The 16,819-nt window shown below is 40.2% G+C and overlaps 1 protein-coding gene across 14 annotated transcripts in view; it reads left to right on the top strand.

Annotated features, from left to right (window-relative positions):
* The window catches only part of MAST4 (microtubule associated serine/threonine kinase family member 4), a 537,673-nt gene that overhangs the window by 490,495 nt on the left and 30,359 nt on the right, over positions 1-16,819 (top strand). For all 14 annotated transcript variants that reach the window (XM_087862106.1, XM_087862104.1, XM_045794229.2 and 11 more), the window contains 6 exons: positions 2,762-2,847; positions 9,068-9,276; positions 10,754-10,892; positions 12,437-12,569; positions 13,447-13,612; positions 15,508-15,609. In XM_087862106.1, the coding sequence (XP_087718232.1) occupies positions 2,762-2,847; positions 9,068-9,276; positions 10,754-10,892; positions 12,437-12,569; positions 13,447-13,612; positions 15,508-15,609 (835 nt within the window). The remainder of the gene's footprint in view (positions 1-2,761; positions 2,848-9,067; positions 9,277-10,753; positions 10,893-12,436; positions 12,570-13,446; positions 13,613-15,507; positions 15,610-16,819) is intronic.

Here is a 16,819-nt window from a genome sequence, read left to right as displayed (position 1 = left end):
AAAGGGCCATGTGCTACTAAAATGTAACATTAACAGAGAATGACCCTAGTCTTGCCAGTCCAAAAAGATCTCCCAAGGAAATGGCCCGGGAGCTGTGGTATGAGAAGTTACTAGGATGAAAAGGGGGCAGAGGGAACATTCCAGGCCCAGGGAACATCCTGGACAAAGACTATGCCACAAGGGAGCAGAATGCATCTGAGGGTAAGGGCAAGAAGACCATAGAGCCTGGAGAGCTGGGGCAAAAACCAGCCATAGAGGTCCTTATTGTTCATCTTTGTCAAATGTTTTCTTTCAAAGAATGATGGGAAGCTATTGAACTTGGGAAGAAATGTACGTGTTTGTGGGGTGTAGACAGGTGGACAGGAAGACAACCCAGTCAGAGTTACAGCTTAAAAACAGTCTTAAGATGGCAGTGTAGAACCCAGCGGGGTGAGGGGGGCAGGCAGACGTAACCATAGGGAAGCCACTCAAGAGGCTCTCCAAGGGCACGAGCAAGATTTCTGGGATGCTGGTGCCACTGTCCCCCCAGGGGAACCAGGCTGGAGTGAGTTGGGGGTGGTCAGGAAAGAGAGGCAGCTGTGTCGCCTGGGGACTAACAACCCAGGCCCTGGAGTGAGATGGCCTGGATTTGAAAGCTGCCTGCATCTCTCACTAGCTGTGGGAATCTTCTTTGTGCCTCAGTTTCCTGTTCTGTAAAATAAATATAAAAGATGACAAAATAATAGGGGCGCCTGGGTGGCGCAGTCGTTAAGCATCTGCCTTTGGCTCAGGGCGTGATCCCAGTGCTCTGGGATCGAGCCCCACATCAGGCTCTTCTGCTAGGAGCCTGCTTCTTCCACTCCCACTCCCCCTGCTTGTGTTCCCTCTCTCGCTGTCTCTCTCTGTCAGATAAATAAATAAAGTCTTAAAAAAAAAAAAAAGATGACAAAATAATAAATGAGATAACTTATGTGAAATGGTTAGATCAGCAACACTACTAACTGCTAAATAAATGATATCTTTTTAGTTAATTTTATCATAATTATCATAATTTTGAATGAGTTTAGACTTAAGTTTTTGGGGGACATTCAAGAAGAACCATCACACTAGCATCCATATACATGGCATGGGATCTCTTGGCACTCAGAGGGTTTTCGGTGAGTTCTGAATAACGTAGGAGTCATCTGTGAGCATGAATGTGGTCACCTGCGTGGGGAAGAGTTAATGAGCCAGGTGGGCCTTCAACAGGATCTTTGAGCCCAAAGCTGTGGGCACCCTGTCAGAGCAGAATGGTGGAACAAGGGAGTGGTCCTGGTCTTGAATTATGTCTTCTGAGATGGGGCGTCAGCAGTGATCGCTAGACCCAGGGCCTGTGGCCAGAGGCCTAGGGGAAATAGAGGAGAGAACGAGTTGTTTGGTTGAGCAACCAAGTAGCCCAGAGTACAGGGTGTTAGGTGAGTTACTTGCATGGACACTCAAGTCACCCAGGGTGGTGAGAAAGCACAAGCAAAGAGGAAGGTGGGAAGCTGGGTACCCAGGTCTTCCTAAGATAAATGGGACAGCATGTGAGCTGATGACAGCATCCAGTGGGGGAGGGTGGCACATACCTCAGACTTGTGGCATTTCTTCCACAGTTATAGGAAGGGAACTCTGGGCTCTGCAGCGGGAGCAAGGAGGCTGTCAGTGCTCACCCTCTCAGTGCTAAGATACATGGAGTATGAGAGAATATTTCCCAAAGGCCCCCAACAAACCCATTTTACTTTTTACTGTCCTTTCAGCTCAACTTTTTAAAGAGTGATCTTTTTGAAAATAGATATCTAAACCATGGTAAGACTAATGGTATGGGGGTGCCTGGGTGGCTCAGTCATTAAGTGTCTGCCTTCAGCTCGGGACGTGATCCCAGAGTCCTGGGATTGAGCCCCGCATCAGGCTCCCTGCTCTGCTGGGAGCCTGCTTCTTCCTCTCCCACTCCTCCTGCTTGTGTTCCCTCTCTCACTCGCGATCTCTCTCTGTCAAATAAAGAAATAAAATCTTTAAAAAAAAAAAAAAAAAAAGACTGATGGTATGGAAGTCCAGAGAGGCACGCATTGTCTCTTCATTGCCAACTGCCTTTTCCAAACAAGGGTTGCCACAGGAAGAACAGACGTTCTCTGGTCACGGACAGAGAAACTGCACCATCCCTCAGCCCAGGTAGAGCCACAGCGGCCCGTTCTTTCTGTTCCAACTGACTAAAACTAGAGTTAAGGTTTGACGTTTTGGACTTAAATCTCAAAACTTGAAAAGACTAGGATGAGGCTAACCTGAGTAGTTTACACAGGTAAATTAAAATTGGAAAATTTTTTAAAGATTTTATTTATTTATTTGAGAGAGGGAGAGCGACAGAGAGAGAAAGAGCATGAGCAGGGAGAGGGAGAGCAGACTCTCCACTGAGCAGGGAGCCCGATGCGGGGCTCGATCCCAGGACCCCAGGATCATGACCTGAGCTGAAGGCAGATGCTTCAGCGACAGCCACCCAGGCGCCACCAAATCGGAAATTTTCATAAGCTTGGTGCCTTCGTCTCCCAGAAATGGGGGGTTCGCTTAAATGAGACCGAGGCCCCGTCATGAGAGGCAGTCTATCAGCACCGCTCTGCAGAACTGACCTTGAAAGCTGTGCGCCAGCTTCCTGTGGCTTCAACAGATTCAACACCAGAGCATAGAATGCAAATGTCATTTGTGTTGCTATTAAAATCATTTTCTTGAATTCTCGAGTATTTTCTAACTTCCATATTTTGTTTCCAAGAGCTCAAATGCTTCCCTGAAACTTCAAAGGAAACCTCGGGAAAGTGATTTTGAAACGATTAAATTGATTAGCAATGGAGCCTATGGGTGAGTAATTCAAGAAAACTCTCTATTGTATTTTAACACACCGGAGTAATATATTCTTCACCTTTATCTTAGGCCAAATAGATGTCATTAGGGACTTGAGTTTTCAGTTCACTGCTTCTTCCCTGGTGGGTATAATGTGCAGCCAAAATCGTTTTTCATTTAGATACTCCATCGAGAAAACCCATCAAGTGACCCGGAGTTATTTTACAGGTATGGAGAAGGAGACTTTATTAAGTCAAGGAAAGTTTTTATGTATACCTGTTTCTGCCTCCTTAATTGTGCCCTTTTGGGTGCAGAAATCCCTGACTCTTGGTCGTATATATGCATACACACATCCGTATCCGCATATCTAGAATCCAGATCTCTGAAAACATGTAAATTCACACACAGCATCACTGCTTCATTGGCTGGTGCTTTCCGTCTGAGCCCCAGTCAGTCTGGTGGGAGAAGAACTTAAATAAGAAGACTGCTTGAAAACTTAAAGCAGCACATTTCTTTCAGTCTTTCTATTACACCAGGGGTTTTTTGTACTCTTTTTCCAGTTGAAGTCTATGTTCTGATCCGGTCACATTCGTGGTGCCCCTTCCTTGCTTCATGTTTAGAGACACAAGGTTTTCTTCTCATGGCGTGGGTAGGGTCAGTGGTGACGAGATCCTGCTGAGTTACTAAGAAACAGTTAGGAAGGGTAATTAATACACATATTGTGTCCTGATCCATTTTAGACAGCCCAAGAGCTCTAGTTTAATTAAGTATTAATCTCAATTCCATCTGTATTTGGAGAGCAATAAACTATCCCACAGACATTTATTGCCATTTATCACATATATGAGCAGATGAGATAAAGTGATTTTCGTTATGCCACAAGGGATGTTTCTCCTTACGATTTTTTTTTTTTTTTGTCTCTAATATTTTCCACACCATTAACTTAGTGAAGAACTTAAATATTTGTGAGTCCTTTCTGGGCTTCACTGATTTATTTTCAGGATTATATTAAATGGTATATTTCTTGAGGTGGCTTATAAATGTTTTCTGATGTTGTATTTTCATAATATTTTATTTCATTCAAGCACCTCATTGAAACTTTTCCCCCTAGGAAAACTGCTTTCACGTACTTTTGTTTGTGAGTTTTATTTGTTTCTTATTTGGTTTTAGTTTGTTTTAGTTTTCGAGATCCTCTGAGAATTTCTTCCTTCATTAGGGAAAAAACTGAACTTTGATTTAATGGGTCTCTGGGCTGGAGCACTGATAGATTCTATTGGCAGTGGAATTCTAGAATAAGATTATCTGTGAAGCACCACTTTTATAAAATTTGGGCATATATCTTAGCAGTATTTGGAGTTCTAACTGGTTGAGTAAACTCATTTGTAGTGCAATTAAACCACTGTAGAGTAGATGAGGTGTATCACACTTCGGGGAATGGCTGGGAATATACAAGAAGTTAAACAAGCTGTGAATCAGTAAACAGCCAGGATGCAGGCCAAGTCATTAATGGGCTGACAAGCTGCCTACGGGAGCTTCTACCCATCAGCCAAAACTTTTTTCCCTCTTCTGCTCTTCTCAGATTTAATCTCTCATTACATTTCTGACAGATTTCCTCTTCATTTTAATTATTTTTAATTTAAAATTTGAGTGGAGCTGGACCCATTGGTCCACCCCGTCAAGATGCTGAGTGCAGGCTTATGTGAACTGGCTGAACATGTGGCTGCTTCTCTGGCTGTTGGAGGTTTCCTTGGCGTTTGTGTTACAGTCCACCACTCACATCACTGAGTGACCCTGATTCTGCGACTTGGTGCAAATAGCCTGTGCTGGAAACTAGCCCTCTCATTAGAAGGAGCTATAACACGTCGGGGTTTTCTCACCATCATACTTAGTAACAGTTCATGTTATAGCCAGTCTGCTAATTTGATATCATCCAGTGTCCTCTGTTTAATGTGTTTCGGATCCGGGACTGAGGGTCAGACGTCCCCTCGTGCCAGCTTAGCACTTTGTAGAAAGCTCACCCTTGCCACGTGCCAGGCACGGTGCTGGTTTATGTATGCTGTCTTCTCGCAAGAGCCCCTTGTGGTGTTGGTATTATTTCTGCCTAGCTGTGGGGAAAGAGCAGCTCAGAGGCATGGCTGGTCACAGGTGTGCTGACTCCAAGCAGCGCTCCTTCCTTCTCGAAGTATCCTTTTCCAACATGGAACCATCTTCTCTTGATTCCACCTGGACTTGTAAATGACAGCTTTGGATGTTTTCAAAGTGAAAGAATTAATTGACTTAAAAGTTTTTAAAAACTACATTTGAAAGGCATGACATTTCTGTCCCTCTTTGCTTTAGTTTCTACCTTCGCTGCACATCATTCTCTTTTATGCCTCAAAAGATGGGGTCATTTGCGTGACAGACCCATGTATGCGGGTTGCTGGCTATCCGTCTCTCCCCACAGCCTTTCCTCTAACACATGCACTCTTGTTCCCACATGCAGATTTGCCCGCTCGCATTCATGTCCTGGGCATTCAGATTTATGCATAATTCTGTACACATTAGCCATTCACACTCCCGGTAGGACTTCTCTAGATCCCGTCAGTTTCTGATCCCCTTTCCCCTTACCCTCCCACTGCTCACTTCTGCCTGAGGTGAAGAAAAGCTGAGCTCAGAGAGGACAGTTGCCCCTCTCCGTGCATCACCCCCCCCCCCAACCTTGGGTTCTCCTATCTACCAGGCAGGTCAGTGTAGGAAAAGAGAAACAGGAGCAGCCTTTTCAAAGAAAGCAGCCTCTGAGGCCAAACTGCAGAGAAATAAGGGGCCGAATCAGTTCAGTCCAGTTTTATAACCTTGGATGGTGTATAGCTGTGCTTCTGTCTGTCAGAGGCTGCTGTTTGTCTCTTTCTTTCTCTCTGTTTCAGTCTCTTTCTCCCTTTCTCTGCTGACTTAAGTAAATTTGGAACATCAGTTTACAGGAGAGGAGGAAAGGTGTCTGTGAGAGAGGACAATTACTGCTAAATGATCAGATTTCAGCATTAAGAAGAATATTCCTAAAGCAGCAAAGCACTGTAAAAACAAGAACATGAGACAAACAGATAACTAGCTATAGCAGAGTCTAAGAAGTCTAATTGACTTTGGAAACTTGATCAAGATATGCCCGTCCTGCAGCAGTCGTGTCTCAAGCTGCCTATAGGATTCGTTTCCATTGGTGTAGGTAAATTTCCCTAGGGATTAACTGATGATTTTAAGCACATCCTAGCAAGGCAAAGCAAAAAGTCAGATGAGGTTTTACGAGTTGCAAATCTGAGAGTAAAGATATGAGTCCTTTTTCATTCACAGGGTGCCCCTGGGAAACCTGGTCCGGATGCTGGTCAAGATGGGCCTGAGGCCTCTTTCTCCTTTGTTCTTTCATTATTGCGGATGGCTCTGTTCTTCCTTCCCCACTTACTGCTGTTTTCACACATATTGCTGAGCAGTTGTTTATGTAAGAAACACCGATAGTTGATTGAAAACCCAATGGCAGCCATCTGACGGTGTGCAAGTGAAGCTCGTAGTTATCCTGTCCGAGGGTCCTCAGCACTACATCTGCCGGGTGTGAGATACTCAGAGAGAGAACGTAAGCTGTATTCCAGTTGACTGTCAGTAATAGGAAGCACTTTAAGATACTGTTTTTTTCACCATTTCAAATTCCGTATTTCATTTTAAAAGGTGAATTTCCTGTTTCAGAAATTCCTCTTCGTAACAATATTTGTTCACCAGTGTTTGTCTTCTGTTTCTGAGGAAACCAGGTTATTTTCTGTGCTGCCTTTTTGTCTGTGTGTTGTCCAACATCTGATGAGGAGAAGCTCAAGGTTTTCGGGGGATCTTGATTTTATCCAATCATTATTTGGGGAAAAAAAAAATACTGTTGTAAAAGCCTTTAATCTGATCCAGAAAGAAGGAGTAGTTGGTTGGTTAACTAAGAAGTTGGTCGAAGTCGGAAATCATTAAAAAAAGATGTGTACTTTAAACATATTTTTAATTTCAGATGCATACCAAAAGTAAACATTTCGGTTTAATCTAAATATATATAAATTCAGGTGGCTCAGTCATTTAAAGTCCAACTCTTGATTTCAACTCAGGTAACCATCTGATAGGTTATGAGATCCAGCCTCATGTTGGGCTCTGCACTGGGCATGGAGCCTGCTTGGGATTCTCTCTCTGCACCCCTCCCACCTCCCACCCCTCCACTCTCACACTCTCTTAAAAAAAGAAATTATATATATATATATATATATATATATATATATATATATATGTCCTCTGATATAAGGCCTTTTTAAGACAGCCTGTATAAACCATCCTTCTAATACGTTGTTTCTGTTTTCCACTTTTCTCTGCTTTAAAGGTGAAGCAGGAACTTGAAGCAATCTGAGTGTAGGACTCTAGATCTGTATTATTTTTTTCACTTTTGAAAACCTTCTCAGCCATACTAAATCAACAGGAATTTTATTTAGTGACTCACATTTAAGATCTCTATCAGTACTTTCCAAAGCATTCCATTTGTCTTTTTTTTTTTTTATAAACAACAAAGGTTTTCCTTTTCACACTCCTTGTTTCATCGGTTTAAATATTTGTTTAAATTAGTTAATCCTGATATCAAGCCTTGCCAGAAAAACAGGTGTAGAGATAAACCCAGCTGGTGAGAGCCCCAGTATTTGGCATCCTGAAGAAGACCGCCAGCCCATGTGGAAAGTGTTGGCTGCCCAGCTGGCCAGCTCCCTTGTCAGTTTGTGGTACTGTGGGAATAACAGCACTAGATTCTTCCTTGAGTTGGTTATACAAAGTGTGGGTAAAAGAGATTTTTTTTCTATACAGTGAAGGAAGAAAGAGAAGACCAAAGAAATAGTGAGAGGGAAAAAAAAGAAGTAAAGCAATAATAATAATAATAATAATAATGCTTAAACAGAGACTAAAAAAAAAAACAAAACACAATTTTGCAAGTGAAGGAAAAAGATGGATACAACGAAAAGGCAAACATACACAGACTTGAAAGAAAAACTCCTAGTTGAACACTTGGGTGGAACATGTGACTACCAACTAAACTGAGATTGAATCTACTTAAGATTCATGTAAGTGGATTACTCTGGTATATTGGTTCAGCAGGGATTTAGGGCATCCTCGTCCTCCTTGCGTTCATTTTTCATGAGCAGTGAAAATAAACAATGGAATATGCATCTCAGATCAAATAATCCCTTGTTTTAAGAGACAGACATTGGATATACTTTACTATAAATGATTGCTATTTAGGTTAATTATTATTTATTTGAGCATTTCCTAACCTGAGAGCTCTAATCTGTTCTCCTACAATAATGACAGGTAAGGTTTTAAGCTGCCTCCTTCTCTCGATTTGTTTCTTCCACATCAAGCTCCAAGGAGTCCCTTGTCTTTACCCAGCCAGAACTGGTTCTCTGGAGTATGTGAGTGAGTCTTACAGCAGAAATTCAATGCAGCCTCCTCATTTTACAGTAAAGTTGGCTGTCACCTTGGCCGTGGGCCGGATGGAACAGTGTATTATTGGCCCCCTTTTATGTTGGAAAATGCATTTCCTGTTGAAACAGCCATAGGTGTAAATCATGCTGAGGTGTGTAGTGAGGAAATACCCTACTCTTCTTTTCAGGACAGCCTCATATGACCTATTACATACGTCTCATTTATCTGGAATTTCATGTGGAGTAAATTACCCTCAAGTTGGAAGCCACCTACCCTAAGAAGCTTTGGTCCTTTTTTGCAGATCCCAAGGGTATCATATAGAAAATTATCACTTTAGTCAGTCTAGAAAAAATGCCTAACATATATCTAATGCTTGAAAGGCTATAGCTCATGGTATGTATGTACTTTTGTTAATTCTTTCCCTGCTCTGACTCATATATTGAATTTTGTTTTGTTTGTGGAAAAACTGAAAACGTCAGCTAGCTATTGGAAAATAGCTCACTCTGGGGACTGTCCATTTCTGTCCTTTCGGTGAAGATGAATTTGCTGCTTTATGTATGACCAGTGACCTTTATCAAAAGATTAAGAAATAAATAAATGTAGCCATAAGATTTTGGCCTGGAATGGGATGTTTGCAGCTGCTAGGATAGCATGTGTGAGCTGACTTCCAGCCGCCATGTGAATGTAAAAAAAAAAAAAAAAAAAGTTGACGATCACCCATGGTTTACTGTATCCAGAGGCATCCTCACTTCCCATGAACCCCAACTCTTGTGCTCCTTTTCAGGGCAGTCTACTTCGTTCGGCATAAGGAATCCCGGCAGAGGTTTGCCATGAAGAAGATTAATAAACAGAACCTCATCCTCCGAAACCAGATCCAGCAGGCCTTCGTGGAACGGGATATCCTGACTTTTGCAGAGAACCCCTTCGTTGTCAGCATGTATTGCTCCTTTGAAACAAGGCGCCACTTATGCATGGTCATGGAATATGTGGAAGGTAAGTCAGCGTGTGACACAGAGAACACGACACCTCTACCCAGAAACTGTCTGCTTCCTGCGGCGGAGGCTTTCCCTGTTGGGCTCTATAATGGTTGTATCCACCTAGGAACCGAAGCCAGGCGATGAGATGGCTGTATTCCCAGTCATTATCTTCTGATAATTGCTTGTAAAGTGCCTGCTCTACTATAACAAAGGGAAAATTAGTGCTGTTTGGAGGAAGGTTGTTTTTCTTCTTTAATAGCTTTTAATCCTAACTACCTCCTCTCAATTGGTCATTAAAGTGAGAATATAAGCGATGGGATTTTTTCCTACTTACTTTTATCACATAGCATAAAATCGTTCATTACAATTGATCTTAAAGAATGAATTAAAAATATATCTTTTTTTGGTCTATGGTATGAAATTAAAAATGAGTTAGGGGAAAAGGAGATACAAGTCAAGAAAATTTACTTTTGGTGGATTTTTTTTTTTTTAACATTTGCAGCTTACCTTTTAAATGTTCTTATTTCCTTCGGTTTTACATTCAGTTTTGCGTTTTTGGCCATGATTTATTGGTATAAACAAAGTTAATAAAAGGAATGTATTAGGAAGGGCCAAAACAATCTTCAAAACCTCTAACTTAACCTTTAAAATTGGACGAGCAGAATCCCAAAACTATAAAATGCAAAGAAACATTAAATATCATTTAGCTCAACCTTTTCATTTTGCAGATGTGTAAACTGAAACCCAAGAAAAGGAGGGAGACTTACTAGATACTTTCCTCGTGGATACAGGACGAAAGCATAGCTTGGCTGATTGCCACCGTTTTTTTTTCCCTCACGCCAGCACTTGGCTTTATTAACCTTGGTTGAGTTTATAGGTAACTAACATTTGTCACATGTTTAATGAATATTGGCAATATCCCAAATTCTTTATGTAGATTATATCATTTAATCCTCACAATAATCTGAAAAGGGATGACAGCTTTACCATCCTGATATTAGAGGAGAGAGCCGGGACTAGCTTGTCTAAGATCTCCCTGCCTGTAAGAGTAGGATTTGAACTCAGCCTGATTCCAGAACCCATGCTTTAGGCTGGTGTAATTTGTCCTTCAAATTTCAGTTCCACTTTGGAGCAAATCTGTTCCCTTAGGAGGACTCCTGCTTTAAAAAGAAAGGAAGGAAGGAAGGAAGGAAGGAAGGAAGGAAGGAAGGAAGGAAGGAGGAAAAGAGAGAGAGAGAGAGAGAGAAAGAAAGAAAGAAAGAAAGAAAGAAAGAAAGAAAGAAAGAAAGAAAGAAAGAAAATCTTTATTTTTTTCCATACTATATCTTAATTAGAAACATGATTACTCAGTGCATGGTCTCCACTTAAGAATTTGAGATGCTGTGTCTCTGGGTAGAGGCCATTCTGCTTTGAAGGTCTGTAATCTGAACTGATGGTCTTCTTCAATCCTAGCTGATACTCCACCTGCTAAATCTTGTGCTTGGGTCTTATAGGGGGTGACTGTGCTACATTAATGAAGAACATGGGGCCTCTCCCTGTTGATATGGCCAGGATGTACTTTGCCGAGACGGTCTTGGCCTTGGAATATCTACATAATTACGGAATTGTACACAGGGATTTGAAACCAGACAAGTATGTACACCGAGGAAACGTATCTTTTTCTTGTTCACACAACACAAAAAGTAGTGTTATGTCTCTAAAAATGTTTTCTTTTAATGCTGTTTTGCATGTTTTGAGATTCTCTCATAATGTTCCCAAATGAGTTATTTTGGCAGTATATATGATACTATTTAGTATAATACTTTACAGGATCTGGTGCTTATAATAATAGTTTATAAGGAACAAAAGAAAAAGATGATTATAAAGCCAGGGTTAAATTTTTTTAAGTTGTTTTTATTTTCATTTTTGAATAGCTTCATAGAAAGCTACTAGTTGTTTTCTGGATAGTTTCTGCATTTGGTATTATGCATAGATAACCCTTTCCTACACCAAGATGATATATTTGATATTATATTCTATTTCACCATTTAATATTGAATTTAATTTTTAATCTTCATGAGGTTCATTTTAGTGTCTGATTTGAGATACAGATAGACTTTTTTTTTCCCTCAAATGACTAAGTTATTCATCTTGACACCATTTATTAAATGTTTTATGCTTTCTCCACTAATTTCAGACACCTCTAAAAGCATTACATGTTAATATGTAAAGATTCTAGCATGCTGAAAATTTTATGATATAAAATTAACTCATGCTCATTCCAGAAAATTTTGAAGTACAGAAAAACATATGAAAAAATTCGTTCACAACATTACCCAACAAAGACAACTGTTAGAATATGAAATATTTCCTTCCACTAGCTATTTTTTCTCTTTTCGCATCCTCTGTTCCTTTAATGTTTTAATTAAAATTTTGATTTTTCCTTTGAAAATGAAAATTTTTAAAAATTAAATTCATAAAACTCACATGTGAATTCTTTGCATTATATAAGAAATCAACAATATGTGCTTAATGGACAGAAATTTAAATCTGAAGTTCATTTTTCTGTCCAAGTTCTTTATCTTATGTGTCACTTAAATCACCGATGGGTTCCTTACCTTAGTTTCCTATGTATAATGTGGGATTATTAGTAACACTTTTCTTTTTTATTATTCTAAAAAATAGAAAGATGTCAGAGTCCCATGCTTGGATTTTTCTAAGTTTAAACCTATAAATGATATTGTATGTGGCCACTGCAACAAAGGTTAGCTGGGCCGGGTGTCTGGCCCTCCCTTGTGAATTACGCTTATGAGCCAGATACACATATGTAATATGTTCATGTGACCTCACCTCTTCCCAGGCTGGCTTTTCTATTAAGATTGATACCTCAGGGCACTTGGGTGGTTCAGTTGGTTAAGAGTCCAACTCTTGATTTCTGCTCAGGTCATGATCTCAGGGTCGTGAGGTCGAGCCCCATATTGGGCTTAAGATCCTCTCTCTCCCTGTCCTCCTGCCTTTCCCCTCTAAATAAATAAATAAATAAATAAATAAATAAATAAATAAATAAATAAAAAAGATGGATACCATTATAGTGAATAGTCTTACAAATTGACAGGAGAAGGAGGAGGTCTAAAAAAAGAGAGAGAAAGAACGAACTTCAAAGCAAGTGTTCTCATATGTGTCTTTCTGCTTCATAGTTTGTTGGTCACCTCCATGGGACACATAAAGCTGACAGACTTTGGATTATCCAAGGTGGGACTAATGAGCATGACTACCAATCTTTATGAGGGTCATATCGAGAAGGATGCTCGCGAGTTCCTGGACAAACAGGTAAGCTTGGCTGCTGCTCAGTTGGAGAGAAAGATACAAAGTACGATACTGCCAGTGACATTCAGAATCAACTTGTGTAAGCCAGGTCCGCATTAGGACTGAGCGTTTAGATGTCTGTATGAGCCTTACGTTTAATAAAGTGCAAATTGCTTCCATTTTTCTCCCTGGGCCTCTTTGAACTGTCCGTTCCTCCACATTCCTCCCCCAGCATTATGGTCTATTAGCAAGACGAACGATGTAATTGCACACAAGTGAGAATGTGAGAGAGACAAATGGAAAACTGTTTTTGTAAGGAATTCAGGAGTCTCAGCAGAGTACTCATGAAACTCATGATGCATTGTACAATCCCGGGTGCTAAAATCCAAGCCATGGCCCATTTCCCTTTAAGCATGCCTCATTACCATGTGCCCACAATCTGTTCATTGTAAAGTTACTTAAGGTAAACACATCTCAACTGTCATGCTTTTATGAAGTAACCAGGATGTGAATATATTTTGGTCATATAAATACTATATCTGTGGTGGTGACAGATTAAAAATGCATCATTATATTAACTTTGAGGATTAAAAATGTTTTTAATCCTATGAAATAAGTAAAACCACCAAATAGGGTCAGACCCTCAATTCGAAATTACTCATTACACATAGTTGAACATTACAGCAGCATTTTAAGTTTCCCTTTTTTGCTATTTAAATATTTCATTGCCTTTGGTGTTACGGATACTGACTTGTAATTGCTGTTCCTAAGTTCTTTGTCCGTGTGGTTCCATGTGGTCGAGCAGGTGCACTCTGGGCAAAATAATTGGTGTGTAGCCATCTTGCTCATTTTAATTCATGTCTAATATTCCAATTATTCTAATATTGCAATCATCTTTTAGGTCTGTGGCACACCTGAATACATTGCACCAGAAGTGATTCTGAGGCAGGGCTATGGGAAGCCGGTGGACTGGTGGGCCATGGGGATTATCCTCTATGAATTTCTGGTTGGATGCGTGCCATTCTTCGGGGATACTCCAGAAGAGCTATTTGGACAAGTCATCAGTGGTAAATATCAGGAGTTATCTTCAAGCGGCTGTTGGGAAACAGCTATTTCATGCAATTCTGTGGAGTATTGCCATTTTAACTACTAAAATGTTAACCTTTATCAAACAGTTTAGTCAACAAATTAAAAGAACTCACTCATCATAGCGCATAACTGACTTTCACAAATCTCAGGAGATCTATTTGTGTTGAAAATTGATCTGAGGAAGTTTCGTTAACATGGAATTTGGAAATGTACTAGCAGTGTAACCAATTTTTATGGTGTGCTTTTCTGCAAAAGAAATTCACGTGGGATTTGCAAATTATTTCATTGCCGTCCAGTCTTCCTTTCCATAATAGGAAAGTTGCACCAGGGAAGAAAAGGTTAATGTGGGTAACATTTACATAAATGGGGGAAAATGGCTAATGGCACAATGAAGAAATTAAGAAAAATGTAATAAACCCTAAAACAAATGTCTACCAAATAATAAATAATGAGAATGGGAAGGAAGCAAATTTAATCCACAGATTGTTAATGATTTCATTGGTGGTTGTTATGGTGTAATGTTATTTCTGTAACAGCTGTTCATCTTTCATTTAAAATTCAATAACCTTTAGATCTTAACCTACATGCTGACCCTAACTATTGTTACGCGGCTTGTGGCAAAACTAAATGATAATTAAATAGACTCTATTACTACCCTACCTGCTGTTTTTATAAATTTCCCCCGGAAGCATAGATCAAAAAGGCCTCTCCTCCTCAAAGTTTATCATTCATGGCTGACACCCCCATCACCCACTCTGCCACGTTCTGGACTGTGCTACAGGGTCTAACAGTGGAAGGAGAGGGAACATTCATGTTGATATGAGGAGTCCCTTAATCAGGGCATTATTCTCTATCATTGACTTTGCAAGCCAGGCATATTTGTAAACTTTAACAAAGTAGATTTGTGAGTTGCCTGCAGTGTATAACGCTTTTCCACAATATCTGAGCTGTTTATGGATTTATAACTAGGCTGTTTTCTGATATACCAAGGCCTGAATGGCAAGAGGAATCAACTGTTTAATTAACACAAGCAGCAAATGCTGGCTTTGTTCTCGATGCCTTACGGCTCAGATGCATATTCATGTTTTATTTTCCAAATCAGATTTAAACTGCAGCAGAGGAAGCTGGAGGCAGGCACACACAGAAATAACTCATGTTTTTATTGCATTTCCATACACACAAGCACGCACACCTTATCTTCAGGCAAACTCCTGTGGAATGTAGAACATATTCTAATATTTATGACAGATTTTAAATACTTTCATTATTACCATGATTACTTTAGATTTTTTGTCTTCAAGCTTAACACTTTGGCCTTTCATTTGTCTCTAGAAATAGTTATTTTTGCAAAATTAATCTGTGCTTCTGGAAGCTGAAGAACTGTAAGGCTGGGGCCAAATTCGCATTTGAGGACAGTAGGAAAGAAAAACCTTACTCTCAGGATTCCCTGGGGGGGCGGGGTGAGGAGTGGGGGACCATCTAAAACACAGGTGTAGAGTTTTCACCATATTAAGTCCTCTAATAACTAGAAGGAATAATTTGTTTTGAGCCAAGTCTGCCAAAAACGAAAAAAAAAAAAAAAAAAGGATCAAAAAAGCAAATGGAAGATACTGCTTATTGAAATATTTTCTCCCAGGCTTGTTGAAAGCTGTGCTGGTTCCTGTCTGTTGAAACAGTGCTTCTCAAACTTGACGGGGCCCAGGAACCAGCTGACAGTCCTATTAAAATGCAGATTCTGATTCAGTCTGGGATGGAGCCTGAAATTCTCTTTCTGTAACAAACCCCCCCCCCCCCCCCCCGGCAGCCTACAGGCTGCTGGGACCTGGGGTGCCATTTTAGCGTTAAAGTTGTAAACGACATGTCTCCCTTCTAGATGAGATCAACTGGCCGGAAAAGGACGAGGCGCCACCCCCTGATGCCCAGGATCTGATTACCTTGCTTCTTAGGCAGAATCCCCTGGAGAGACTGGGAACAGGTTAGAGCACATATGTTTTAATTTTGCTAATATGCAAAAAATAATGTCTTTGTGGAGCACTCAGAGGCTTTTGTTTGTGTTTTGGGTTTTGGTTTTTTTTTTTTCTTTGCATAAGAAACATCTGTTAGTTGATGTAGGACATGACTACAACACATCATAATAATATTTTGGATTTTTTTTCCTGGTTCAGAGCAGTATGTACACTAGGAGGGTTACTTGTTGTTTGTCTTTGATTTTTGTTTTTCTTGTTTTTTTTGCAAAGCAAAAGTTATGCCTAATTTGTTTCAATAAATAAAACTTGTCTGGAAGAAAACCTCCAAGGGCACAACGTAACTCTTCTATCCTGAAAATCATGCATCTTAAATAAATTAAAACAGAGGATTTGAGATGTAGAGCTTTTTTAGTTTAATTTTTTTTTTAAATAAATATTCCCAGGAAGATTTGACCCAGCCTGTTCCTATCTATAGGCTTTGAAATGGGTTATCAGTACTTGAACTAATTAATTACTAGAAATGAGTGTCTGGGGTTGAACCATGCTGTCTCATCATGGTCATCAGCACCATAGCCCAAGAAGGAGGATTAAAACCATTGGCTTTCAAGATTAAGGAGATAATAGATTTATTTCTTGCTGATTATTTTTCCCCCCGACTGTTCTACTTACAGGTTTTTTTCTGCTCCTTCTCTTCCTTATATTCTGAATAGACCGAGATCCCAGTATAGAGTCCTAGCCTGCCCCAGTATGTGAATTTATCTAGATGGGTCTAAATATTACTTATAAACACAACAGCGCGCACGCACACACACACACACACACACGTAGTAGATAGTATCCATAATTTTCACCAATGTAAGTTGTTGACTTAATGGGTTATTTACTCTGAGCTGTTTCATTCTACCTCACTCTAATAGAAATACCAGAAAATACTGAACAAATCATTCTCTCCCTCAGTTTTTCCAAGACAAAAGTAATTTGCAACAGCTCCAAATACACGTTACTCTCCATGTTTGCCCACAGCTTCCCCCGGTTGGAGGGCTCCGTTCTTGCCTAAGTATACGGTGCTACTAGAGTTGAATAAAGTTTTATTGAAATACAGCAGTGCCATTCATACGCATTGTCTGTAGCTGCCTTCATAGTACGGTGGCAGAGTTGAGTCCTCAAACTGTACGGCCCGCAAAGCCTAAAGTATTCACTCTTTGGCTTTGTACAGAA

The sequence above is a fragment of the Ursus americanus genome, chromosome 5 (genome assembly GCF_024610735.1).
Source record: "Ursus americanus isolate L20-20 chromosome 5, mUrsAme1.1.p, whole genome shotgun sequence".
Classification (NCBI taxonomy): Eukaryota; Metazoa; Chordata; class Mammalia; order Carnivora; family Ursidae; genus Ursus; species Ursus americanus.
The sequence above is the reverse complement of the archived record's forward strand: the minus strand, read 5'-3'. Positions and strand labels throughout refer to the sequence as shown.